This window comes from Anolis sagrei, chromosome 10 (assembly GCF_037176765.1).
Source record: "Anolis sagrei isolate rAnoSag1 chromosome 10, rAnoSag1.mat, whole genome shotgun sequence".
Taxonomy (NCBI): Eukaryota; Metazoa; Chordata; class Lepidosauria; order Squamata; family Dactyloidae; genus Anolis; species Anolis sagrei.
In genome coordinates this window covers 32,735,070-32,761,274 of record NC_090030.1, presented here as the reverse complement: position 1 = coordinate 32,761,274, position 26,205 = coordinate 32,735,070, and the positions used below count along the sequence as shown (strand labels likewise).

The following is a 26,205-nucleotide window of genomic DNA, read 5'->3' as shown; positions in this document are numbered from 1 at the left end:
TAGGAGAAGGCCTCAGTGTTAGTTCGCCTCAGTCTGAGAGAGCCCTCAGTGTGAGAAGGCCTCAGTATGAGAAGTATGAGTAAGAGAAGTAGAAGGCCTCAGTGTTAGTTCGCCTCAGTCTGAGAGAGCCCTCAGTGTGAGAAGACCTCAGTAGGCCTCAGTATGAGAAGGCCTCAGTGTGAGAGAAGCCCCAGGTTGAAGTCCATGTTGTGTGTCTATGGCAGGCCTCCTCAAACTAAGGCCCTGTTTAAAAGCTTCCAAAGAAGGAGCCTCTACCACACTCAGGGGCAGAGAGTTCCCCTGCTGAACAGCTTTCACATTCAGGAATCGCAGTGCTCTCTGGACCTTCCTCCAAAAAATCGGGTGCCCTGACAAATTTGTGAACATCCTGCGAGGCCTCCACGATGACATGATGGCAACAGTCTTGGACAGAAATGGCTCCCAAAGGTGGAATCAGGTGTCAAACAGGGATGTGTTATTACCCCAACCTTATTCTCCATCTTCATCGCTATGATACTTCATCTTGTTGATGGGAAGCTTCCCACCGGAGTGGAAATCCTCTATCAGACAGATGGCAATCTATTTATCCTCAGCAGACTGAAAGCCAAAACCAAGGTCACAACAACATCTGTTATAGAATTCCAATATGCAGATGATAATGTCATCTATGCACATTCAGAAGAAGACCTACAAGCCAATCTAAACACCTTTGCAGAAGCATACGAGAAACTTGCTATAGGAAGTGAGGAAGCTGACTTGAAGAGAATAAACTCATTTGAAGTGTGGAGGCATTGGAAAGAACTGGGAGGTGTACTCCTCTCAGATTTGGCGTCATACACCTCTGACCTCAAACACCACACCAGCTTGGTAAAATCAGCAAGCAGTTTATTGAAGAATATAAGTAGGCAAAGCAGTAAAATTAGCAAAACCAGTAAAGTTCCCAAAACAATGAATATTCCATGAGCTTCAAGGCAAAACAAGATATAAAAATCAAGATATAACAAGATATAAAAAAAATTATAGATATTAAAATCCATGAAACGGGCACAAGAATTCATAAAACAGGGCAACATGAAAAAATCCAAGACACAAATCAGAAGCTTGGCAAAAATTTGGTACATGAAACTAAGAACACTTGAAAGCAAGGTCCTCATGAAAATCCAAGGTTGACCCAACTGAGGCAACTCTTTCCCATGAATCAATAGAAGGCTTTTCCAGATCCCAAAACAGAAAGGAAAGCATTTCTCTTGACCTTACCACCAGATAAAGGTTTCTTATCTCTTTCTTCCGGTAAACAAACTGATCTTCTTTGAGCCTGAGCACTCTGTCCCTGTTTGCCTTCTATCTACACTCTCATTAACTTGACACTCATTAACTTCTGCACCTGACAAATCATCTTCAGACAGTTGCTCTGAGAAAGACTGTGAAGGGCCTCTCCCAGGAATGTGGCCTTGTGAATCTTCCTGAGACAGCTCAGGCCTCTCGTCTGAGCTTAACTCAGGCTCAGGCAAACCCTCATCCCCAATGCCAACTGACCCAGGTCCGCCATCAGGAACATCATCCCCATTTCCCCATAGAGGAAAGAGGAGAAGGAAAGGAAGGAAGAAAAGTAAGAAGAAGGAGGAATAGAGGAAGAAAGAATGAAAGGAAGAAAAAGGAAGAGGGAGGAAGGATAGGAGGAGGAGGAGCAGGAAAAGGGAGGAGGAGAGGAAGAAAAAGGAAGAGGAAAAGGAGAGGAAGGAAGAAAAAGAAGCAAGAGGTGAATAGGAGAAGGAGAGCAAGGAAGAAAAAGAAGCAGAAGTAGGAGGATTAGAGGAAGGAAGAGAAGGAGAGGAATAAAAAGGAAGAGGGAGGAAGAGAAAAGAAGGAAGAAAGAGGAAGAGGAGAGGAAGGATTCAAAAGAAGTTGGAGGAGGAGGAATAGAGGAAGAGAAGGAGAGGAAGGAAAAGGAAGAGGAGAAGGAAAGGAAGGAAGGAAGAAAAAGAAGCAAGAGGAGGAGGAATAGAGGAAGGAAGAGAAGGAGAGGTAGAAAAAAGAGGAGGAAGGAGAGGAAAAGAAGGCCTTCGACAAGGTCCCCCATGACCTTCTGGCAAGGAAACTAGTCCAATGTGGGCTAGGCAAAACTACGGTGAGGTGGATCTGTAATTGGTTAAGTGGACGAACACAGAGAGTGCTCACTAATGCTTCCTCTTCATCTTGGAAAGAAGTGACAAGTGGAGTGCCGCAGGGTTCCGTCCTGGGCCCGGTCCTGTTCAACATCTTTATTAATGACTTAGATGAAGGGCTAGAAAGCATGATCATCAAGTTTGCAGATGACACCAAATTGGGAGGGAGAGCCAATAGTCCAGAGGACAGGAGCAGAATTCAAAACGATCTTGACAGATTAGAGAGATGATGGGCCAAAACTAACAAAATGAAGTTCAACAGTGACAAATGCAAGATACTCCACTTTGGCAGAAAAAATGAAATGCAAAGATACAGAATGGGGGACGATGCCTGGCTCGAGAGCAGTACGTGTGAAAAAGATCTTGGAGTCCTCGTGGACAACAAGTTAAACATGAGCCAACAATGTGATGTGGCGGCAAAAAAAGCCAATGGGATTTTAGCCTGCATCAAGAGGAGCCTAGTGTCTAGATCTAGGGAAGTAATGCTACCCCTCTATTCTGCTTTGGTTAGACCACATCTGGAATACTGTGTCCAATTCTGGGCACCACAATTCAAGAGAGATATTGACAAGCTGGAATGTGTCCAGAGGAGGGCGACTAAAATGATCAAGGGTCTGGAGAACAAGCCCTATGAGGAGCGGCTTAGGGAACTGGGCATGTTTAGCCTGAAGAAGGGAAGGCTGAGAGGAGATATGATAGCCATGTATAAATATGTGAGAGGAAGCCACAGGGAGGATGAGGGAGCAAGCTTCCTTTCTGCTTCCTTGGAGACTAGGACGCGGAACAATGGCTTCAAACTACAAGAGAGGAGATTCCATCTGAACATTAGGAAGAACTTCCTGACTGTGAGAGCCGTTCAGCAGTGGAACTCTCTGCCCCGGAGTGTGGTGGAGGCTCCTTCTTTGGAAGCTTTTAAGCAGAGGCTGGATGGCCATTTGTCAGGGGTGATTTGAATGCAATATTCCTGCTTCTTGGCAGGGGGTTGGACTGGATGGCCCATGAGGTCTCTTCCAACTCTTTGATTCTATGATTCTATGATTCTATGATTCTAAGGAAGAAAGGAAGAGAAGGAGAGGAAGACAAAGGAAGAGGAAAAGAAGGAAGAAAAAGGGAGAAGAGAGGAAGAAAAAGAAGCAGCAGGAGGAATAGAGGAAGGAGGAGAAGGAGAGCAAGAAAAAGGGAGAAAAGGGAAGAAAAAGAAGCAGGAGGAGGAATAGATGAAGGAAGAGAAGGAGAGGAAGAAAAAGGGGGAAAGAATAGGAGGAGGAGAAAAAGAAGGAAGAAAGGAGAGGAAGAGGGAGGAAGGAGGAGAAGGAGGAAAGGAAGGAAGAAAGGAAGAGGAGGAGAGGAAGAAAGGAAGGAAGAAAAAGAAGTAGGAGGAAGAGGCATAGAGGGAGAAGGAGAGCTAGAAAAAGGAAGAGGAGAAAAAGGAAAAAAAGCAGGAGGCATAGAGGAAGAAGGAGAAGGAGAGCAAGAAAAAGAAAGAGGAGAAGAAGGAAGAAGCAGCAACAGTAGCAGGAGGAGGCATAAAGGAAGGAAAAGAAGGATAGGAAGAAAAGGGAAAAGGAATAGGAGAAGGAGGAGGAAATAAGGAGGAAGAAAGGAGAAGGAGAGGGAGGGAGGAGGAAAAGGAGGAAGAAAAGAAGAGGCGAGGAAAAAAAGGAGGAGAGGAAAGAAGAAAAAGAAGCAAGAGGGGGAGGCATCGAGGAAGGAGAAGGAGAAAAAGAAAGAGAAGAAGGAAGAAAAAGAAGCAGTAGGAGGAGGAATAAAGGAAGGAAGAGAAGGAGAGGAAGAAAGGGGAAAAGTAATAGGAGGAGGAAAAAAGAAGGAAGAAAGGAGAAGGAGAAGGAGGGAGGAGGAGGAAAAGGAGGAAAGGAAGGAAGAAAGGAAGAGGAGGAGAGGAAGAAAAAGAAGTAGGAGGAGGAGGCATAGAGGAAGGAGAAGGAGAGCAAGAAAAAGGAAGAGAAAAGGAAGAAAAGCAGGAGGAGGAGGCATAGAGGAAGAAGGAGAGCAAGAAAAAGAAAGAGGAGAAGAAGGAAGAAAAAGAAGCAGCAGGAGGAGGAATAAAGGAAGGATGAGAAGGAGAGGAAGAAAAGGGAAAAGGAATAGAAGGAGGAGGAAAAAAGAAGGAAGAAAGGAGAGGGAGAGGGAGGGAGGAGGAGGAAAAGGAGGAAAGGAAGGAAGGAAGGAAGAGGAGGAGATGAAAGAAGAAAAAGTATAGGAGGAGGAGGCATAAAGGAAGAAGGAGAGCAAGGAAGAGGAGGAAGAGGAGAAGGAAGAAAGGAAGAAAAAGAAGCAGGAGGAGGAGGAGGAATAGAGGAAGGAAGAGAAGGGAGAAAAGGAAGAGGGAGGAAGAATGGGAGATTTGATCTTAGTCCTTTTTCTCCAGATGTGCCTTGGGAAAAGGTGCCTTTGTGGCAACCCCGTGGCCTTCATGGGGCCTCCATAAGTTGAGTGGCGACTTAGACGCACGCATGCAAGTTGGGAACGATCGATCTGCGAACTGCCGTGTCCTCAAAATCATTTTCCTTGTCCCTTTCAACGCTGAGAGGCAAGACCATCGCAGACCTAATTCCCAAAGCCCTTGGAATTAAGCAGGGATGACACTGGTGGTCTAAATTGGCTTAAGCCCTCTGTGAGCCGGTTGTGAATCCAGCCGCACGGATCTGTAGTAGCAGGATTACATTTGCGGGCTTGATCAGAGCGGCTGTCATCTCCTGTCATGTTTGCCGTCTCTTTTGGCCTTTTGCTCGCAGGCCGGGCATCCATTATTTATGAGTTGGGCGCATCTTTCACAGTATCTGCACTGCTCCCGATAGTTAATTTTCTACGTTTGGGAAGGGAGCTGTCTGGAAATGCAAAGCCTGGGCGTCAAGTGCGGGGGGAACTTTGAAACGGATGATACGCCTTGCCGCGGAGTACTCCGTAACTGCCTCATCAACAAAGGATATGTCAGCGCAATATCTAAGCTCATTTAGCCTTGCAGGGCCCAAAGGGAAGCACTCCTAATGAAAAAGCACCACTGGCTTTCTCTTCCTGTAGACCCGTGGTTCACAACCTTCCTAGTACCGTGACCCCTGAATACAGTTCCTCCTGTTGTGGTGACCCCCATATGTAAAAGCTAGGACTCATTTAATTAAAAATCAAAAGCTTAATTTAGCTGGAACAATCCTCTGGCCGAAAAACCTTTTAATAGAACACTGGCTACCACCACACTTCAAATAAATGTATAGCCCTTCGCTTGACTGGAGGTATCTTTAGGCTAGAATGTACTGGATTCGCACTCAGGCTTTGTATTCTGAGGTAACACTGAAGAGAATCCTTTTTAAAATACACGCTGCCACCATTTAACCTTTATTTCTTCTATAAACTGCTTTAGATCTTCACATAAGGAGGCGCACTGAGGCAGTGGTTGTGAACAATGAACAGTGTTGTTTATTTGAGAGAACTTGAACAATACAGGCTTTAAGCTTAGTGGTTTCAGTATTGGATAAAAGCTTTTGGCTTCTTTAAACAGTTCAGAACTAATAATAATAATAATAATAATAAGAAGAAGAAGAAGAAGAAGAAGAAGTTGCTGCCAATAACACTCATCTTTCCCTCCAGAAACTACAGACAGGATTCCTCTCTGCCTAGTATTTCTAAAGTCCTTTCCTTCCGGATCTGTCTCTCCCCTGCACCAGCTATCCTTCCCAATAGCTATAAAATCTTCTCACTAACTAACTCAACTGACTAACTGACCAACTTCTGGTTTTCCTAACTCTTCTCTTCCATCACACACTCTCCCTGACTCCTCTCTCCTTCACACCCAACCCAAATTCCTCCTTCTTTGACACACAGACCCAATCTCAGCTCACCCTTAAAGTCATTTTTTTCTTTTCTCAAGTTAAGTTCCACCCTCTCTCTCCCAGCCAACCACAAATTCTCCTCATTTCCCTCCAAGCTGCTCCTAAGGACCGCCCCCTCCAGGAAATGAGAGTCTAAGATGGATGCCCCCAGGCACCCGTCTAAAATGGCTGCTGGACTTCCTGGGCCTACTTTTCTGAGCTTTTCCTGACCTTACAGAAAGGAATACAATTCATCACAGCATAGCACATGAGATAAAGTGGAACTGTCTTCTGGCCCCCTCTCTCTTCACTGATATGTAGGATGTATTTTCCTTCACTGGACTACATTTGGCACAAATACCCCATACGCCCAGATTTGAATACTGGTAGGGTTGGGGAAAGGTGGTATTGATTTTGTCATTTGGGAGTTGTAGTTGCTGGGATTTATAGTTTACCTACAATCAAAGAGCATTCTGAACTCCACCAATGATGGAATTGGGCCAAACTTAGCACACAGGGCTCCCATGACCAACAGAAAATACTGGGTTTGGTGGACATTGACCTTGACTTTGGGAATTATAGTTCACCCACATCCAGAGAGCACTGTGGACTCAAAGAATGATGGATCTGGGCCAAACTGTACACCAATATCCAAGATGCCCAAGTGTGAACACTGGTGGAGTTTGGGGAAAATAGAATCTTCACATTTGGGAGTTGTACTTACTGGGATTTGTAGTTCACCTACATTCACAGAGCATTCTGAACCCCATCAACAATGGAATTGGGCCAAACCTCCCACACAGAACCCCCATGACCACCAGAGTGGGCCACAGCAACGCGTGGCAGGGGACAGCTAGTCATCTATATAAATAAAAATGTAATGTTCGTTTGTGGGATTCTCAAACTCAAAAACCACTGGACGAATTGACACCAAACTTGGCAGCAAAACACATTCTAATCCGATCTATGTCTCTCCAACAAAAAAAATGTAAAGAAATGAAGGGGAAATAACTTAAAACTCCCCAAAAAGAAAAATGCCTTACAGAGCATGTGCAAAAGCCCCTCTCCCCATTGGGCGAGAAGAATGAAGCATCAACCGTTTTGAGAGAAGAGAAACCTCGCCATGGAGTCCCTTTCCATGCAGGAAGGCAGAGTCCTTTTGCTTTTGGGGAGGGGAGGGACTGAGGAAAGGAAAGAGGGAAGGAAGGAGAAGGCCTGGCCCAACGGAGGGGTAGGGGCTTAGCGAGGCACGCCACAGCAGCAGCTGGAGCCTCCGCAGCGGCTCCATGAGGCCCACGTGGCTACCAGGCAACTCTTTCCCCAACGAACTCAAACAATGATAGATCTGGACCGAACTTGGTACTAATACTGAATATGTCAAAATGTGAACACTAGTGGAGTTTGGGGAAAATAGACCTTGACATTTGGGAGTTGTAGCTGCTGGGATTTATAGTTCACCTACAATCAAAGAACATTCTGAACCCTACCAATGATAAAATTGGGTCAAACTTCCTACACAGAATCCCCATGCCTTTAAGGGGCTTGCTGGAGTGAGCCTCCTGTTGGAGTTCAGCCTGAGTTTGAACCTGATTCTCTGTTTGTACCTCCTGATGCTAATGAAAATATATTTACTGATGCTAATGAAAATGTACTTCTTGATGACAATGCTCCTGAAATTAGTGAGGAAGAAACTTCTGTAGTTTTGGAAAATGAAAGTATCAGTGTTCATGAGAATGTTTCAGAGGGAAGCGATGACCTTTCACTCCCTTCTCCACCTGGGAACCTTAATGAGAATAGAAGGGGCCAGATCTGGCAAGACAGGAGTATATCACTCTGCTTGCGAAGGTCTTCCAGATTAAAAGAAATACAAACAACGGCTTCAAAGCAGGGAGGCGTTTCACGAAACCAATTCCTCGGCTTTAAGTGCCTTCCGCCGGGCTGACTTTCTCAGTTCAGGCATCGTTTTAGACTGATGAAGACCTTGGCAGTTCTCCCGGTTTCCCTGGCCATCATCTTGAAAGATTTCTAGGACATCAAGTACGGTTAGTGGATTGCTAACAGGTTCCAGTATTTTACAGTGTGGCTTTGGGTTTTGATCTTGTTCATGGACATTCATGCTTGCTGATTTTGCTGTGGCTTTTGACTTTGCATTTTTCCTTTATGTTGTAACCATTTTTCTTCAATAAAAAAGGATTGTTTTTTCCCAGTCGAGTGTGGTGGATAGTTATCTTAGGGCCTCGTTTCCTGCTCTGGATTGCAACACCTCCCTCCAAACTTGCGTGCTTTCACTCTCCCGCACATGCGCACCATGCACAGGTAGAGAGATCTTCAGCCTTCTCTGCCAAAGGGGTTCCTCAGACCCTCAAAAATATGTGTTTTCTGATGACGACCCCTCCCGAACCCCAGATTGAGAAACACTGTCTTACTGGGAAGAAGGTGGGACATAAACGAAATAAATGGATCTAAAACTTGCAAAAACGGTTTTCCCCGTCCACCCTTGCCTTCCCCCATTTCCAAGCCATGTGTTTTGGGCATTGGGAACCAGAAAGGGGACTTGCTTTGTTGAGACAAGCACATGTCTCTCTGCTACGAGGCCTGAGAGGCTGCTGTGGAAAGAACGTGGTGCGTGTGTTTAAGGACACATGTTCTGTTGAAACAATCGGAGAGTGAAAAATCCCTAAACTTTGAGAGTAATACACAAAGGATTTCTGAAGTGTCTCTCTCCTTAGAGGAGCACTCCGCTTTTTCTGCTTAATGCTGCTTCCAGGAAACCTCAGCGGAATACGTGCGTTCCTTTTCTCGTCGGCGTATACACTGTTCCTAAAGCGACGCTGGAGAAATAATATTTAACACTTCGACGTTCTCAGTGCAGGATTGCAACCATGTCGCTTTACTCCTGCTGATTCTGAAATGGAAGGAAAGAGTTGGGCAAATGGGCTTCTGTTTGGGTTTTGTTTTAAGATCTTGTGGTCGCTTCCCACTGGAGCAGCATTTCTCAACCTGGGGGTTGGGACCCCTGGAGGGGGGGGTCACAAGGGGGTGCCAGTGGGGTCACCAAAGACCATCAGAAAACACAATGTTTTCTGTTGGTTGTGGGGGTTCTATTTGGGAAGTTTGGCCCAATTCTTTCGTTGGTGGGACTCGGAATGCTCTTTGACTGTTGGTGAACTATAAATCCCAGTAACTACAAATCCCAAATGTCAAGCTCTATTTTCCCCACATTCCAGCACTGCTGGTCACAGCTGACCTCCAACTGGAGCGCTCAAGGACCAGGGCTTCCCAGTTCTCGGTGTCTATGCCAGAGTTTTTAAGGTTGGCTTTGAACCCATCTTTGAATCACTTTTCCTGCCCACCAACACTCCGTTTTCCATTCTTGAGTTCGGAGTAGAGCACCTGCTTTGGGAGATGGTGGTCGGGCATCCGGACAACATGACCAGTCCAGCAGAGTTGATGGCGGAGGACCATCGCTTCAATGCTGGTGGTCTTTGCTTCTTCCAGCACGCTGACATTTGTCTACTTGTCTTCCCAAGAGATTTGCAGGATTTTCCGGAGGAAGTGCTGATGGAATAGTTCCAGGAGTTGCATGTGACATCTGTAGACAGTCCACATCTCGCAGGCGTATCGCAGGGTTGGGAGGGGAATAACTTTATAAGCAAGCCCCTTGGTCTCCCTACGGATGTCCCGGTCCTCAAACACTCTCTGCTTCATTTGGAAAAATGCTGCACTCGCAGAGCTCAGGCGGTGTTGTATTTCGGTGTCAGTGTTGACGTCTGTAGATAGTTCACGTCTCACAGGCGTATAGAAGGGTTGGGAGGACAATAGCTTTATAGACAAGCACCTTGGTCTCCCTACGGATGCCCTGGTCCTCAAACACTCTCTGCTTCATTCGGAAAAATGCTGCACTTGCAGAGCTCAGGCGGTGTTGGTCAACATTTTCTAATGTTACACCATTAAGCTGTATTTCTGGCATTGGAGAGGGATTGGGTGGTGACAGCTGGAAGAGCACTTTGGGCACACCAGCCACATATACACATACACAGAGAAGCTTTCCTGTATCCTCTTCATCTTTCTTATGTCCTATTTTCTGCACGGGTTTCCGTTGTTTGTATCCAGATGGGATACTTGGTTCGGTTCGTCTTTCTGTGTTTTGGGGGGTCCCTATTGTCAAAAAAGGGGGTGGGGGTGGATTCTGCCTCCAGTCCTATAAATAATACTTCTATCTACCGTGCTCTGAAGGCTCTCCAATGACCATTTGTAACTTATCGGCACTATAAATACATGCTGTGTTGAGCCTCTCCACTTTGTGCTTCCCAGCCTTGTCATCACTTTAATGAGCCTCCAGAATGAACTGAAGCACATTATTTGGTTGCGGCACAAACGGGTATTTATGAAGAATCAGCAGGAAGTGCAGGCTTCAGTTTAGGAAGGGAGGCCTTCTTCCTCAGTTTGCAAACTCATGCTACTAACCAACTAATAGCAGATATCATAATTGCCACTGATTCAGGGGAAATAATTGTCAGAAATATTAAAAAAATTAACATGGTATTTTTGATTACAAAAGTGCGAATCAGGTACTGAAAGAGTGAGTAGACCAGCATTTCTCAACCTGGGGGTCCCTGGTGTCAGAGGGGTCGCCAAAGGGTGTCAGAGGGGTTGCCAAAGACCATCAGAAAACACAGTATTTACTAGACCTGGGCAATCCACGGTTCTAAATGGTTCTAAAGTACTTACAAAACTAAAGTTCTGGTGGTGAAAATTTCAGAACTCTAACAAAACTTTCAAAATGTAATTATTATTTCATTATTGGCGATTTTTATGACAGAACCAATTAGAAACTGCCATCTATCTATATAAATAAAAATGTAATGTTCGTTTGTAGTATTCGCAGAACTCAAAACCTCCTGGACGAATTGGCACCAAATTTGGACAGGGTACACCTAACAACCCAATGTATGTTCTCCACTCAAAAAACCCCACAAAAACAAAAAGCAGAAAGGACGTCTGAACTGCATGTCCACAAAGGAGGAACTGCATGTCTACAAAGAGAACCATGGCCACGCCCCCTCCTCCTCCTCCTCGCGGGGAAACAGCTGGCCGTTAAAGCTTGAGGAGCCAGGCACGCATGCATGCCCCCCCCCCACACACACAAGCGAGAGTGGGCACCATGGGAGTGGTGGGGGAGGCTTGCCGCATGGAGCCCCTTCTCTTTCCCTGCTCTGCCAGGAGGGCAGAGTTTTCTTAGGTCAGGTTTTCTTGGAGGGGGCATGTCCTAGTCCAGTAAGCAAAGAGTAGATGGCCAGGATTGGTTAGGAATAGGGGGCAGAGCCTAATATTCAAATAGAGGAAAAAAGTGTACCTGTTGAATTTGAGGCTTGAGTTTTGGTAGTTGGGATTTGTCAGTTGGGGAGTTAGGTAGTCGGTTGGTTTCATAGTTAGATAGTGCTAAATAGGAGAACTAGGTTAACCTTTTGTAGTATTCAAGGGCTAGAGGAATTAGCCAGGAATACTGACAGTGGAAACAGGACCTTGCTTATGGTCTGTTTCTTTTATTCCTGAGGAAGGCTAGGCCAAGATTGTTTGGCTAGATTCCAGAAAGTGGGAATTTGGTTTGGAATTATCATCAGAGATTAATTTCCTGAGATAATCTCCTGTTTGTTAACTCTAGATTTGAACCCAGTACCCATCTAAGAATTGTACATCAAACGTAACCAAAAGCTTTTGTGCCATTCACTTACAGAAACCATTACGCATTTGTACCAGAAGAGTTTAAGCCTGTTAAATAAACGTTTTATTATAGTTAACACATTACAACAGCCTGTGTGTGAACGTCATTGGTATTTAAACCCTCTGTGGACAATAAACACCATTGTAACACAGAAGGGTGTTACTAAGTATCCTCTTCACACATATAACTCAACCTTAATACTGAGCTATAAGGTGGCAGCGTACCCCAATTGAAGAAACATTTCAGGCTTAATTCAAATATATATTCAATTACTTCCTTCCTGTGATATTCATTATAATTGGTGGTATAGCGGTGTGATCCTTAGTGGGAAGTTCCTTATAATTTGGTGAAGCATCCTTGGGATTATTTTTATATCTTTCCCTGTCTGATAAATTCAAATTATTTTAAAATCTTCTCTACTACTCGGCCTTCCTCTCCTGATAATCCTTATAACAAGCTTAATGGAGTCTCCAGCTACAGTTGGACAATTGCCACCAGACTAGTTTGTTTTTCTTTTTAGTAGATTTTGTTGTATTAATGTTTTCACTATTTATTATTATTGGTTTTGATATGTATTTTACTGTGTTTACTTGAGGCATCAAATATGTGCCGGTGAGAAGCCGCCCTGAGAAGGACGGGGTATAAATACCCGAAATAAATAAATAAAAGGCTGAAACCTGTTAGAGCCAGTAGACGAAAGCTAGTGTCGTCCTGAGGAGAGGGAGGTAAACCTCTGTGTGAGAGAAGCCTTGTGTGAGAAAGCTCCAGTGTGAAGGCTGCTGTCTGTAAAGCTACTATGTAGTTGTTTAGTTGTGTTATGGAAACCTTGTTGTAAACAGTGCAACCATATTATTTACTACAAAGGAAAGCCTCCTAAGGAAGAGATGACATTGATCTCTGTGTTTCTTTTCTTTGTATTACACGTCTTGTGTAATCACCACATTTTGTACATTTTTTTAAAGGCCATGAATATAGTGGTTCCCTTCATGTTCAAATACGCCGTCGACAACCTCAACCAGATGTCTGGAAATGTGCTGAACCTGAGCGATGCGCCAAATACCGTCACAACTATGGCAACGGCGGTTCTGATTGGATGTAAGTGTGATTCCTTAGTCTTTCAACAGGTGTGAACTTTCTTCCAGAAGGTTTTGGAGCGTTAACACCGCCGACTTTTCGCTGTTTACGCTTCTCCGCATCTGGGTGCATGAAATCCCGTGCCAACACTTTTGGTCGGAAATAATTGCTGTTATAGTCATCCTTTATTGTACTCATAGTTTGTCCTCAGGGATTCTGCGTATGAAGTCTGAGTTTAATATAATAATCTATATAAATAAAAATGTCATGTTCGTTTGTGCTATTCACAGAACTCAGAAATCACTGGGGCAATTAATACCAAATTTGGACACTATGTCCCAAACAACCCAATGTATGTTCTCCACTCAAAAAAACCATGAAAACAAAAAGCAGAAAGGACTTCTAAACTGCATGTTCACAAAGGGGAAACTGCATGTCTACAGAGACCCATGGCCACGCGGGGAAACAGCCGGCCGTTAATGCCAGGCGCACGTGCACGGCCACACACACACACACAAGCGAGTCCAGTGGAGGTGGAGGCTCACCGCATGCAGTCCCTTCTCTTTCCCTCCTATGTCAGGAGAGCAGTCTCCTCCTCCTCCTTTCCCTGTTGGAAAAGCAGCAGCAACGGCAGCAGCAACGGAGCATCCATGCAAGGAAGGAGGGGAGGAGGAGAGGGGAAGAGGAAGAGGGGGAGGAGGCGAGGAAGGTCCACGGTGCTTGAATGAAGGACCTTCCTTCTCTCCCTCACTTCCCTTCTTTCCTCCCTTTCCTTCCTTCCTTTCCTTTTCTTCCTTCCTTCTCCTTCCTTTCCTTCTTTCCCTCCTTCCCTTCCTTCCTGTTCCTTCTTCCTTTCCTTCTTTTCCTCTCTCCCTCGCTTTCCCCCTTCTTTTTCTTTCTTCATACTGGAAAGGTTTGGTGGGCATTGCCCTTGAGTTCTGGAGTTGTAGTTCACCTACATTCAGAGAGCACTGTGGACTCAAACAATGATGGATCTGGATCAAACTTGGCAAGAATATTCAATATGCCCAAATTTGAATACTGGTGAAGTTCAGGGAAAATAGACCTTGACATTTGGGAGTTGTAGTTGCTGGGATTTATAGTTCACCTACAATCACAGAGCATTCTGAACCCGACCAACGATAGAATTAGGCCAAACCTCCCACACACAACTCCCATGTGGACCACAGCAACATGTGGCAGGGGACAGCTAGTATTTATATAAAACTGTAATTTAAGATAAGACTGCCCAACTCTGATTAAACCACGATTCTAACCTTCTTCAATGTAAATGTGCTTACATATCCTTCTAATAACAGTAAAGTAAAATAATAAATGTAATAAAAATTATAATAATAGAACTTTGAAAAAGGAGACGAAGGAGGGCCTGATTCTGATAGCCCAAGAACAAGCCATTAGAACCAATACCATCAAATCCAGAATTGAAAAGTCGACAACAGATCCCAAGTATAGACTCTGCAAGGAAGCAGATGAAAAAATAGATCACATCCTCAGCTGCTGCAAGAAGATCGCGCAGACAGACTACAAGCAGAGGCACAACACCGTTGCTCAGATGATTCATTGGAACTTGTGCCACAAAAACCATCTGCCTGCGACCAAGAACTGGTGGGATCACAAGCCGGAAAAAGTTACAGGGAATGAACACGTCAAGCTACTCTGGGACTTCCGAATTCAGACAGACAGCGTTTTGGAGCACAACGCTCCTGATCTCACGATCGTGTTAAAAAACAAAGTATGGATTGTCAATGTTGCAATCCCAGGCGACAGCAGGATTGAAGAAAAAGACCTGGAAAAGCTGACATGCTATGAGAATTTAAAGATCGAACTGCAAAGACTCTGGCACAAGCCAGTCAAAGGGGTCCCAGTGGTGATCGGCACACTAGGTGCAGTGCCTAAAGACCTTGGCCTATACTTAAACACAATTGGCGCTGACAAGATTACCATCTGCCAGCTGCAAAAGGCTACCTGACTCGGATCTGCACGCATTATTTGCCCTCCGTCTGCATTCATGAGCCACATCCATGGTTTTTTTTGTCAATTTGACTCTCAATTTTTCCCAGGAACTGCCTTCTTTCGCCAGTTTTCTCTTCTGCTCTGGATTGTATTATTATGATTATGATGATGATGATGATGATGATTATTATTATTTGAAACACAACAAGTGTTGCAACCCAGAGCAGGAAACTGGACCCTCAGACAACCATCCACCACACTTGGCTTCAAGAAAACAATCCTTTTTTATTGATGACAGATGAATACAAAATAGAGGAAAAATGCAAAGGTAAAAAGTCACAGTAAAAATCAGCAACAAGAAATGTCCATAAACAAGATAATAAAACCCACAGCAAAACTGCTGAATCCTGGAACCTGTTAGCAATCCACTAACCGTACTTGGAACAACTAGAAAACCTCCGAGGAATAAGGGCACTTGAATCAGGAGACCTGCAAAAGCTTGCACATGAATCTGGAACGATGCCTGGTCTGAAGCTGCATTCAGGCCAGGCATACTTAAGACCGAGAAATCTATTGTGAGACATGCCTGACCTTTTTGTTTGCATTTCTCTCAATCTGGCTGACCTACGTAAACTTTGTGCTTCTCCCTGGCTCTGCCAAATCTGCCCCCGACTATCCTCATTAGGCAGACCAGGTGTCAGATTCTCTGGAGAACTAAGGCTGGGAGGAAATGGGAGTGAAACTTCTCCACTCGGCTCGGAATGCATGTTCTCATGGGAATTTTGACTTTCACTTTCCAAGGCTGTAGGATTTTCACTACTCAAACCATCCTCATCTAAATTGGCCTCAGAATTCACATTGACATCTTCATTGGCATCAGGGAATACAATCAGAGAATCAGGTTCGGGTTCAGGTTCACACACAGGCTGAACCCCAACAACAAGATGAGTCCACAGCAGATCCTCTGCTGGCTGTTGAATTGAATCACACGTCGGTCATTTCCCAAGTGTCTAGGACTGTGTGGTGTATCGGCGAATAATGTGTGCAGATCCCAGTAAGGCTCAAATCAGCAGGTGGCTGTGAAAAATGAAAAACCAGGAAAAAAAAGAGCTACAAATGCGTTCTGGAAAGATCTGTAGAAAAAAGAGAAAGGTTACAACAAAAAAGCTGAGTGGATAAAAGACTTTGAAAATAAATTTTCAGAGAACAAAATGAGAACCTTAGAAATAACAACAGAAATGATACCTGAAAGAGTGAAGAAAGTCAAGAACTGGACATCACTTGGCAATGATCAACTGCACGGATTTTGGCTTAAATATCTGATTAGCCTGCACTCAAAAATGGCCGAACAATTCAGTGAGATGCTGCAAACTGGAAACATCAGCAAATGGATAAAAACTGGGAAGACATATTTGATACAGAAAGATCCAGCAAAAGGGATCATACCAGGAAACTGCAGGCCAATAACATGTCTGCCGACAATGTTCAATCTGCTGACAGGAATAATAGTTGATCAAATCCAGGATTACTTGGAGGAAAATAACATCTTGCCAGTAGAACAAAAAGGCAATAAAAGAAGAAGTGGGGGCACGAAAGATCAGTTTCTAATTGACAAAATGATACTGGAGAATTGCAAAAGCCGCAAAACAAACCTCTATACACCTTGGATTGATTACAAAAAAAGCATTTGACTCACTGCCACATTGTTGGATTATCAAATGTCTAGATGTCATCGGAGTTTGTGAAAATATTAGAAAATTCACCGAAAATGCGATGAAATAATGGAAAACTGAGTTGTTTGTGGGCAACGAAAGCTATGGAACTGTTAACATCAAGAGGGTGGTAATAATAATAATAATAATAATTATTATTATTATTATTATTATTATACCTGTATATGTACTTCCTTAAAGTTTCCTTCTGCAAGTCCCCTGGCTATAAATATGTTCCACCATCATGTTAAAGGATCTCGGTCCATGAATCTAACATCCCTCTTACTCTTTCTCTTTTCACCAGACGGCATCTCGCGGGCCGGCTCTGCTTTGTTTAATGAAGCTAGGAATGCAGTTTTTGGGAAAGTTGCCCAAAACTCCATCCGAAGGATAGCCAGGAACGTCTTCCTCCACCTGCATAACCTGGACCTGAGTTTCCACCTGAACCGGCAGACAGGCGCCTTGTCCAAAGCCATTGACCGGGGGACCAGAGGCATCAGCTTCATCCTCAGCGCCTTGGTCTTCAACCTGGGGCCCACCTTGTTTGAAGTGGGTCTCGTCAGCGGGATTTTAGTAAGTGGAAAAGGCCTCGGCTATACTTGCATGAACAGGGCACATGGCTCAGAAAATAGAAGCAGTCATGTGCTTAGTCATTTGGTGAGAAATACTAAAAATCAACTAAGTATTTTTTATTACTAAAATGTGAGTCAAGCACTGAAAGAGTGCGTAGGCTGAAACCTGCTAGAGTCAGTGGGCCAAAGCTAGTCTCGTCCTGAGGAGTGCAAGTAGGCCAAAAGCTGTTAGAGTCAGTGGGCCAAAGCTAGTGTCCTGAGGAGAATGAGTAGGCCAAAGCCTGTTAGAGTCAGAGGGACAAAGCTAGTGTCTTCCTGAGGAGGGTGACTAGGCCAAAAACTGTTAGAGTCAGTGAACCAAAGGTAGTGTCATCCTGAGGAGAGCGAGTAGGCCAAAAGCTGTTAGTCAGTGGGCCAAAGGTAGTTTCTTCCTGAGGAGAGCGAGTAGGCCAAAAACTGTTAGTCAGTGGGCCAAAGGTAGTTTCTTCCTGAGGAGAGCGAGTAGGCCAAAAGCTGTTAGTCAGTGGGCCAAAGGTAGTTTCTTCCTGAGGAGAGCGAGTAGGCCAAAAACTGTTAGTCAGTGGGCCAAAGGTAGTTTCTTCCTGAGGAGAGCGAGTAGGCCAAAAGCTGTTAGTCAGTGGGCCAAAGGTAGTTTCTTCCTGAGGAGAGCGAGTAGGCCAAAAACTGTGAGTCAGTGGGCCAAAGGTAGTGTCGTCCTGAGGAGAGCGAGTAGGCCAAAAACTGTTAGTCAGTGGGCCAAAGGTAGTTTCTTCCTGAGGAGAGCGAGTAGGCCAAAAACTGTGAGTCAGTGGGCCAAAGGTAGTGTCGTCCTGAGGAGAGCGAGTAGGCCAAAAACTGTTAGTCAGTGGGCCAAAGGTAGTGTCGTCCTGAGGAGAGCGAGTAGGCCAAAAACTATTAGTCAGTGGGCCAAAGGCAGTGTCGTCCTGAGGAGAGCGAGTAGGCCAAAAACTGTGAGTCAGTGGGCCAAAGGTAGTGTCGTCCTGAGGAGAGCGAATAGGCCAAAAACTGTTAGTCAGTGGGCCAAAGGTAGTTTCTTCCTGAGGAGAGCAAGTAGGCCAAAAACTGTGAGTCAGTGGGCCAAAGGTAGTGTCGTCCTGAGGAGAGCGAGTAGGCCAAAAACTATTAGTCAGTGGGCCAAAGGCAGTGTCGTCCTGAGGAGAGCGAGTAGGCCAAAAACTGTGAGTCAGTGGGCCAAAGGTAGTGTCGTCCTGAGGAGAGCGAATAGGCCAAAAACTGTGAGTCAGTGGGCCAAAGGTAGTGTCGTCCTGAGGAGAGCGAGTAGGCCAAAAACTGTGAGTCAGTGGGCCAAAGGTAGTGTCGTCCTGAGGAGAGCGAATAGGCCAAAAACTGTGAGTCAGTGGGCCAAAGGTAGTGTCGTCCTGAGGAGAGCGAGTAGGCCAAAAACTATTAGTCAGTGGGCCAAAGGCAGTGTCGTCCTGAGGAGAGCGAGTAGGCCAAAAACTGTGAGTCAGTGGGCCAAAGGTAGTGTCGTCCTGAGGAGAGCGAATAGGCCAAAAACTGTTAGTCAGTGGGCCAAAGGTAGTTTCTTCCTGAGGAGAGCGAGTAGGCCAAAAACTGTGAGTCAGTGGGCCAAAGGTAGTGTCGTCCTGAGGAGAGCGAGTAGGCCAAAAACTATTAGTCAGTGGGCCAAAGGCAGTGTCGTCCTGAGGAGAGCGAGTAGGCCAAAAACTATTAGTCAGTGGGCCAAAGGTAGTGTCGTCCTGAGGAGAGCGAATAGGCCAAAAACTGTGAGTCAGTGGGCCAAAGGTAGTGTCGTCCTGAGGAGAGCGAGTAGGCCAAAAACTGTGAGTCAGTGGGCCAAAGGTAGTGTCGTCCTGAGGAGAGCGAATAGGCCAAAAACTGTGAGTCAGTGGGCCAAAGGTAGTGTCGTCCTGAGGAGAGCGAGTAGGCCAAAAACTGTGAGTCAGTGGGCCAAAGGTAGTGTCGTCCTGAGGAGAGCGAGTAGGCCAAAAACTGTGAGTCAGTGGGTCAAAGGTAGTGTCGTCCTGAGGAGAGCGAATAGGCCAAAAACTGTGAGTCAGTGGGCCAAAGGTAGTGTCGTCCTGAGGAGAGCGAGTAGGCCAAAAACTGTGAGTCAGTGGGCCAAAGGTAGTGTCGTCCTGAGGAGAGCGAATAGGCCAAAAACTGTGAGTCAGTGGGCCAAAGGTAGTGTCGTCCTGAGGAGAGCGAGTAGGCCAAAAACTGTGAGTCAGTGGGCCAAAGGTAGTGTCGTCCTGAGGAGAGCGAGTAGGCCAAAAACTGTGAGTCAGTGGGCCAAAGGTAGTGTCGTCCTGAGGAGAGCGAGTAGGCCAAAAACTGTTAGTCAGTGGGCCAAAGGTAGTGTCGTCCTGAGGAGAGCGAGTAGGCCAAAAACTGTTAGTCAGTGGGCCAAAGGCAGTGTCGTCCTGAGGAGAGCGAGTAGGCCAAAAACTGTGAGTCAGTGGGCCAAAGGTAGTGTCGTCCTGAGGAGAGCAAATAGGCCAAAAACTGTGAGTCAGTGGGCCAAAGGTAGTGTCGTCCTGAGGAGAGCGAGTAGGCCAAAAACTGTTAGTCAGTGGGCCAAAGGTAGTGTCGTCCTGAGGAGAGCGAGTAGGCCAAAAACTGTGAGTCAGTGGGCCAAAGGTAGTGTCGTCCTGAGGAGAGCGAGTAGGCCAAAAACTGTTAGTCAGTGGGCCAAAGGTAGTGTCATCCTGAGGAGAGCGAGTAGGCCAAAAACTGTTAGAGTCAATGACCACAGCTACTTTCGTCCTCTGTATATGTTTTATGTCTAATGGCATTGAATGTTTGCCACGTATATGTGCATTGTAATCCAACCTGAGTCCTGGAATATAAATACTGTAATAAATATGTAAATAATAAATAATCTGCGGTTTAACCCCAGGCATAGGATGCGCCTCCCATTCTCCATTTTTTTATAATATGACAGTCATTTTATCATATCTGCATGGGTTGTCCACAAAGATCTGTGGAGGAGCTCACAAGTATCTGGGAACTGGGTTGTGTTCCTTGCTTGCATTTCCATACATCTGTCAGAAGATGGTTGCTTTTGCAAATTTTGTCTTTGTTGTGGTTCAGCGTGATTCTGGGCCTGAGATGTTCTCTGGTGATGAGGATGATGGGATTCAGATTCCTGGCTCTTTTTCTCTGCCTCAGATTCCTGGGCCTGCTCCTAGGTCTTTTTCTGAGGCTCCAACAGACAGTGCAGAGTCAACAAAGCGGTTCCCAGAAGAAAGGAATGCCAATTAATTAGATATCAAACAGGTGGAGAGGCCTTTGCCTTCCCACGCTGATAGTGAAAGTGCAGAAAGCCTTGATAGTGACCTGACCCGGCAAGCACATCCTGATTTGTGGGTCAGGAGGAGTTCATGCCTAGCTAGCAGAAGAGAAGCCAGCTCGGGGAAAGGTCATCGCAATGCTTTCATGTTGGTGAGAGCTTAAATATTTTCATGTTGTATTGTCGAAGGCTTTCATGGCCGGAATCACTAGGTTGTTGTAGGTTTTTCCGGGCTATATGGCCATGTTCTGGAGGCAATTTTTCTCCTGACGTTTCGCCTGCATCTATGGCAAGCGTCCTCAGAGGTAGTGAGGTCTGTTGGAAGTAGGAAAAATGGGTTTATATATCTGTGGAATGACCAGGGTGAGACAAAGGACTTACTTATGTCTGTTGGGGCTAGCTGTGAATGTTTCAGCTGATCACCTTGATTTGCATTCAATGGCTTGGAAGCGCCTGGGGGGAACCCTTTGTTGAGAGTGATTTTATGTGCCTGTTTGTTTCCCCTCTGTTGTTTTGCTGTTGTAATTTTTGAGTTTTTTAATACTGGTAGCCAGATTTTGTTCATTTTCATGGTTTCTTTCTGTTGAAGTTGTCCACATGCTTGTGGATTTCAATGGCTTCTCTGTGTAGTCTGACGTGGTGGTTATGAGAGTGGTCCAGCACTTCTGTGTTCTCAAATAATATGCTGTGTCCATGTTGATTCATCAGGTGCTCTGCTATGGCTGATTTCTCTGGTTGGAGTAGTTTGCAGTGCCTTTCACGTTCCTTGACGCGTGTCTGGACGCTGCGTTTGGTGGTCCCTATGTAGACTTGTCCACAGCTGCATGGTACACGGTAGACTCCTGCAGAGGTGAGAGGATCCCTCTTGTCCTTTGCTGAACGTAGCATTTGTTGGATTTTCTTGGTGGGTCTGTAAGTGGTTTGTATGTTGTGTTTCCTCATCAGCTTCCCTATGCGGTCAGTGGTTCCCTTGATGTATGGCAAGAACACTTTTCCTCTGGGTGGATCTTCATCTTTACTCTCGTGGTTTGTTCTCGGTTTGCAGCTCTCGGTACTGGCTCGAGAGCAGTACGTGTGAAAAAGATCTTGGAGTCCTCGTGGACAACAAGTTAAACATGAGCCAACAATGTGATGTGGCGGCAAAAAAAGCCAATGGGATTTTGGCCTGCATCAATAGGAGCATAGTGTCTAGATCTAGGGAAGTGATGCTACCCCTCTATTCTGCTTTGGTTAGACCACATCTGGAATATTGTGTCCAATTCTGGGCCCCACAATTCAAGAGAGATATTGACAAGCTGGAATGTGTCCAGAGGAGGGCGACTAAAATGATCAAGGGTCTGGAGAACAAGCCCTATGAGGAGCGGCTTAGGGAACTGGGCATGTTTAGCCTGAAGAAGAGAAGGCTGAGAGGAGATATGATAGCCATGTATAAATATGTGAGAGGAAGCCACAGGGAGGAGGGAGCAAGCTTGTTTTCTGCTTCCTTGGAGACTAGGACGCGGAACAATGGCTTCAAACTACAAGAGAGGAGATTCCATCTGAACATTAGGAAGAACTTCCTGACTGTGAGAGCCGTTCAGCAGTGGAACTCTCTGCCCCGGAGTGTGGTGGAGGCGCCTTCTTTGGAAGCTTTTAAGGAGAGGCTGGATGGCCATTTGTCAGGGGTGATTTGAATGCAGTATTCCTGCTTCTTGGCAGAATGGGGTTGGACTGGATGGCCCATGAGGTCTCTTCCAACTCTTTGATTCTATGATTCTATGATTCTTCTGATGTCTGAGGTGGAGTCTCGATTGGCCTGTAGAGCCCAGTTTAGGTGGTTCAGTTCATCTTGGAGAAGGTGGGCTTCGCAGATTTTCATGTTAGCAAAAGGTATTTAGGCTTCTCGTGAACGAAGAGAAAGTGTCAGTTCAACATAGCTTTTTAGCCTGAAAGCTTCATGGAATAACCTTGGCTTGAAAGCAGCATACTTTGGGTTTCTTGCATTGTGATTCTTGGGGCTAGTGTTTCACTGTATGTACCATGGACTCTGTTTTGACCCTTGCTTAAAGGATTGTGCCTTTTGTTTTTACCTGAAGATCCTTGGAACTGTATTCTGCATTTAACCTGTCTTTGAAACTTTGCATTGCTTATTCTTTATTTTGACTATAAACCTACAGCTCTGGTGTGGTGGTGTTTGGGAGCAAGGCGAAGCTTACTCTGAGTTGCAACAGTCTGAATACTTTGGAAGATTGGAATGTTTAAATTGTTTCATTGCCCATTTCTCTCTCTTTTTGTCTTCTCTAGTATTACAAGTGTGGGGGTCCCTTTGCACTAATCACCCTGGGGACACTCGGGACGTACATAGCCTTCACGGTAGGAGTCACGCAATGGAGGTAAGGCTCACAGGGCAGAACGCACCGATTTCTGCGGCAACAGAGAACAGGCCTCTCTCTATGCAAACCTCTTTGTCTTCCAGGACTAAATTTAGGATAGAAATGAATAAAGCCGATAATGACGCAGGTAACGCTGCCATCGACTCGCTGCTCAATTACGAAACTGTGAAGGTGAGCCATTAACCATTTTAACTTCCCATATTGCCATTAACTCTGGCGTTGTTATCCATTAATGCCTGCTTTCCTACTCTTGACTCAAATGGAAACTTGCATTTGCTCCATTCTGTACATAATAATGAGTTTCAGAATTAGCCCTCGCTTAAGAAAACCTTTAGAATTGAGATGCACAGGGCTGGCTCCAAAGGTTTCCCCTTCCACCTATTTACGTCTTCAAGTAAAACGGTGTCTCGTAAGGAAAGTCAGATCAAGGACCCAACGTTGATTGTTTCCCCATATAAACGTGCTGTTTTGCCCCTGTATAAAAGAGATGTCGATGTGGAGATGTGGAGAAGAACGTGTCTGGGAAGACACGGCAACTTTAACTGACAAGTCAGCCAAAGGGCCAGACTCAGAATTACAGAAGAACGGCCTGCCTCAGGGGAGCGTGCTTGCTCCATCCATGTTCAACATCTACACAAATGACCAGCCACTGCCAGAAGGGACAGAGAGCTTCATCTATGCTGATGACTGTGCCATCACCACTCAAGCATGGAGCTTTGCGATGGTACAACAGAAGCTCTCCGAAACTCTAGGTGCTCTTACTGCCTATTACAGGGAAAACCAACTGATCCCTAATCCATCTAAAACACAGACATGTGCCTTTCACCTTAAGAACAGACAAGCATCCCAAGCTCTGAGGTTTACCTGGGAAGGAATCCCTCTGGAGCATTGCAATACACCCAAATACCTGGGAGTCACTCTGGACCATGCTCTGACCTACAAGAAGCATTGCCTGAACATCAAGCAAAAAGTGGGCACTATAAACAACATCATACGAAAGCTGACTGGCACAACCTGGGGATCACAACCAGACACAGTGAAGACATCTGCCCTTGCGCTATGCTACTCTGCTGCTGAGTATGCATGCCCAGTGTGGAACACATCTCACCACACTAAAACAGTGGATGTGGCTCTTAATGAGACATGCCGCATTATCACGGGGTGTCTGCGCCCTACACCACTGAAGAAATTACACTGCTAGCCGGTATTGCACCACCTGACAACCGCCGGAAAGTAGCAGCCAATAGTGGAAGGACCAAGGCAGAGACATCTCCAGCTCATCCCCTGTTTGGGTATCAGCCAGCACGTCAATGACTTAAATCAAGACATAGTTTTCTTAGATCTACAGAGACACTCGCTGGAACACCCCAGCAAGCGAGAGTCCAAAAGTGGCAGGTCCAAACCCAGCACCTCAATCAATGGGTGATACCAGATGAGAGACTCCCCCCTGGGCACACAGAAGACTGGGCGACTTGGAAGGCGCTGAACAGACTGCGCTCTGGCACCACGAGATGCAGAGCCAACCTTAAGAAATGGGGATACAGGGTGGAATCCACGGCATGCGAGTGCGAAGAACAAAACACTGACCACCTGCTGCAATGCAACCTGAGCCCTGCCACATGCACAACGGAAGACCTTCTTGCGGCAACACCAGAGGTACTCCAAGTGGCCAGATACTGGTCAAAGGACATTTAACCAACTACCAAGCTTGCAAAATCTGTGTTTTGTTTTTTTTCAATCTGTGTGTTTGTTTTGTTCTGTTAGAATTGTAATACAATGGTATGGTTGCTGATGACACGATAAATAAATAAATAAATACTCAGAATTAGTTCCAAAGTAAAGTTGATTAAGCAAAGAAAAAGGGCTCAGAGACACTATATATACTCGAGTTTAAGCCTAGTTTTTCAGCCCCTTTTTTAGGCTGAAAAAGCTGTCCTCGGCTTATACTCGAGTCAAAGTTATTTATTATTTTACTCTGCTATTATGTCAGAGTGAGACCCTGGGGTCTACGCGCAGCGGAGATGAGGTTACTAGATCACACAGACACAAAACAGGACACTGCAGTCTGCCAGTTTTAAAAATAACAAAGTTTTTACTCAGTAGAATCATAGAATCATAGAATCAAAGAGTTGGAAGAGACCTCCTGGGCCATCCAGTCCAACCCCCTGCCAAGAAGCAGGAATATTGCATTCAAATCACCCCTGAGAGATGGCCATCCAGCCTCTGCTTAAAAGCTTCCAAAGAAGGAGTCTCCACCACACTCCGGGGCAGAGAGTTCCACTGCTGAACAGCTCTCACAGTCAGGAAGTTCTTCCTAATGTTCAGATGGAATCTCCTCTCTTGTAGTTTGAAGCCATTGTTCCGCGTCCTAGTCTCCAAGGAAGCAGAAAACAAGCTTGCTCCCTCCTCCTCCCTGTGGCTTCCTCTCACATATTTATACATGGCTATCATATCCCCTCTCAGCCTTCTCTTCTTCAGGCTAAACATGCCCAGTTCCCTAAGCCGCTCCTCATAGGGCTTGTTCTCCAGACCCTTGATCATTTTAGTCGCCCTCCTCTGGACACATTCCAGCTTGTCAATATCTCTCTTGAATTGTGGTGCCCAGAATTGGACACAATATTCCAGGTGTGGTCTAACCAAAGCAGAATAGAGGGGTAGCATTACTTCCCTAGATCTAGACACTAGGCTCCTCTTGATGCAGGCCAAAATCCCATTGGCTTTTTTTGCCACCACATCACATTGTTGGCTCATGTTTAACTTGTTGTCCACGAGGACTCCAAGATCTTTTTCACACGTACTGCTCTCGAGCCAGGCGTCACCCATCTTTGCATTTCATTTTTTCTGCCAAAGTACATCTCTATACATCTACTTCTCAGCGGGCTACATCATGAACTACAAAGCACAGCAATAGTACGGTTACAGAACATCTGCTTATCAGTTTCTCTTTGGCTGTAAGCCGGCTACTCCCTAATTCTTCCCAGACAGAGACATTCGTTATTTAACTTCTGTCAAGGTCTCTTCTTCTCTGCCTCTCTAACTCTTACAACAACAATGCCAACATACAATTGAACATAACTGAATCCATCTTGAATACATATGAACACCATTATTAATCGTATTGACACACATTGAAAAAACATACATGCATACTTTCAATAATCCTGACATATTACTATTATTTTTATTACATTTATTATTTTCCTCTGTTATTGGTATTATTACATTTGCATTATTTTACTCTATTATTATTTTATTTCATTTATTTTACTCTATTTATTATTATCATTATTACATTTATTATTTTACTCTATTAATGGCATTATTACATTTGCATTATTTTACTCTATTATTATTTTATTACATTTATTTTACTCTATTATTATTATCATTATTAAATTTATTATTTTACTCTATTAATGGCATTATTACATTTGCATTATTTTACTCTTATTAGTATTTTATTACGTTTATTTTGCTTTACTATTATTA

General features: G+C 45.0%; 1 protein-coding gene across 1 annotated transcript in view; it reads left to right on the top strand.

Annotated features, from left to right (window-relative positions):
- Nucleotides 1–26,205, top strand: part of ABCB7 (ATP binding cassette subfamily B member 7) — a 130,465-nt gene that overhangs the window by 63,029 nt on the left and 41,231 nt on the right. Inside the window, exons 5-8 of the mRNA XM_067471682.1 lie at nucleotides 12,680–12,812; nucleotides 16,782–17,050; nucleotides 22,628–22,716; nucleotides 22,800–22,887. Of these exons, the coding sequence (XP_067327783.1) occupies nucleotides 12,680–12,812; nucleotides 16,782–17,050; nucleotides 22,628–22,716; nucleotides 22,800–22,887 (579 nt within the window). The remainder of the gene's footprint in view (nucleotides 1–12,679; nucleotides 12,813–16,781; nucleotides 17,051–22,627; nucleotides 22,717–22,799; nucleotides 22,888–26,205) is intronic.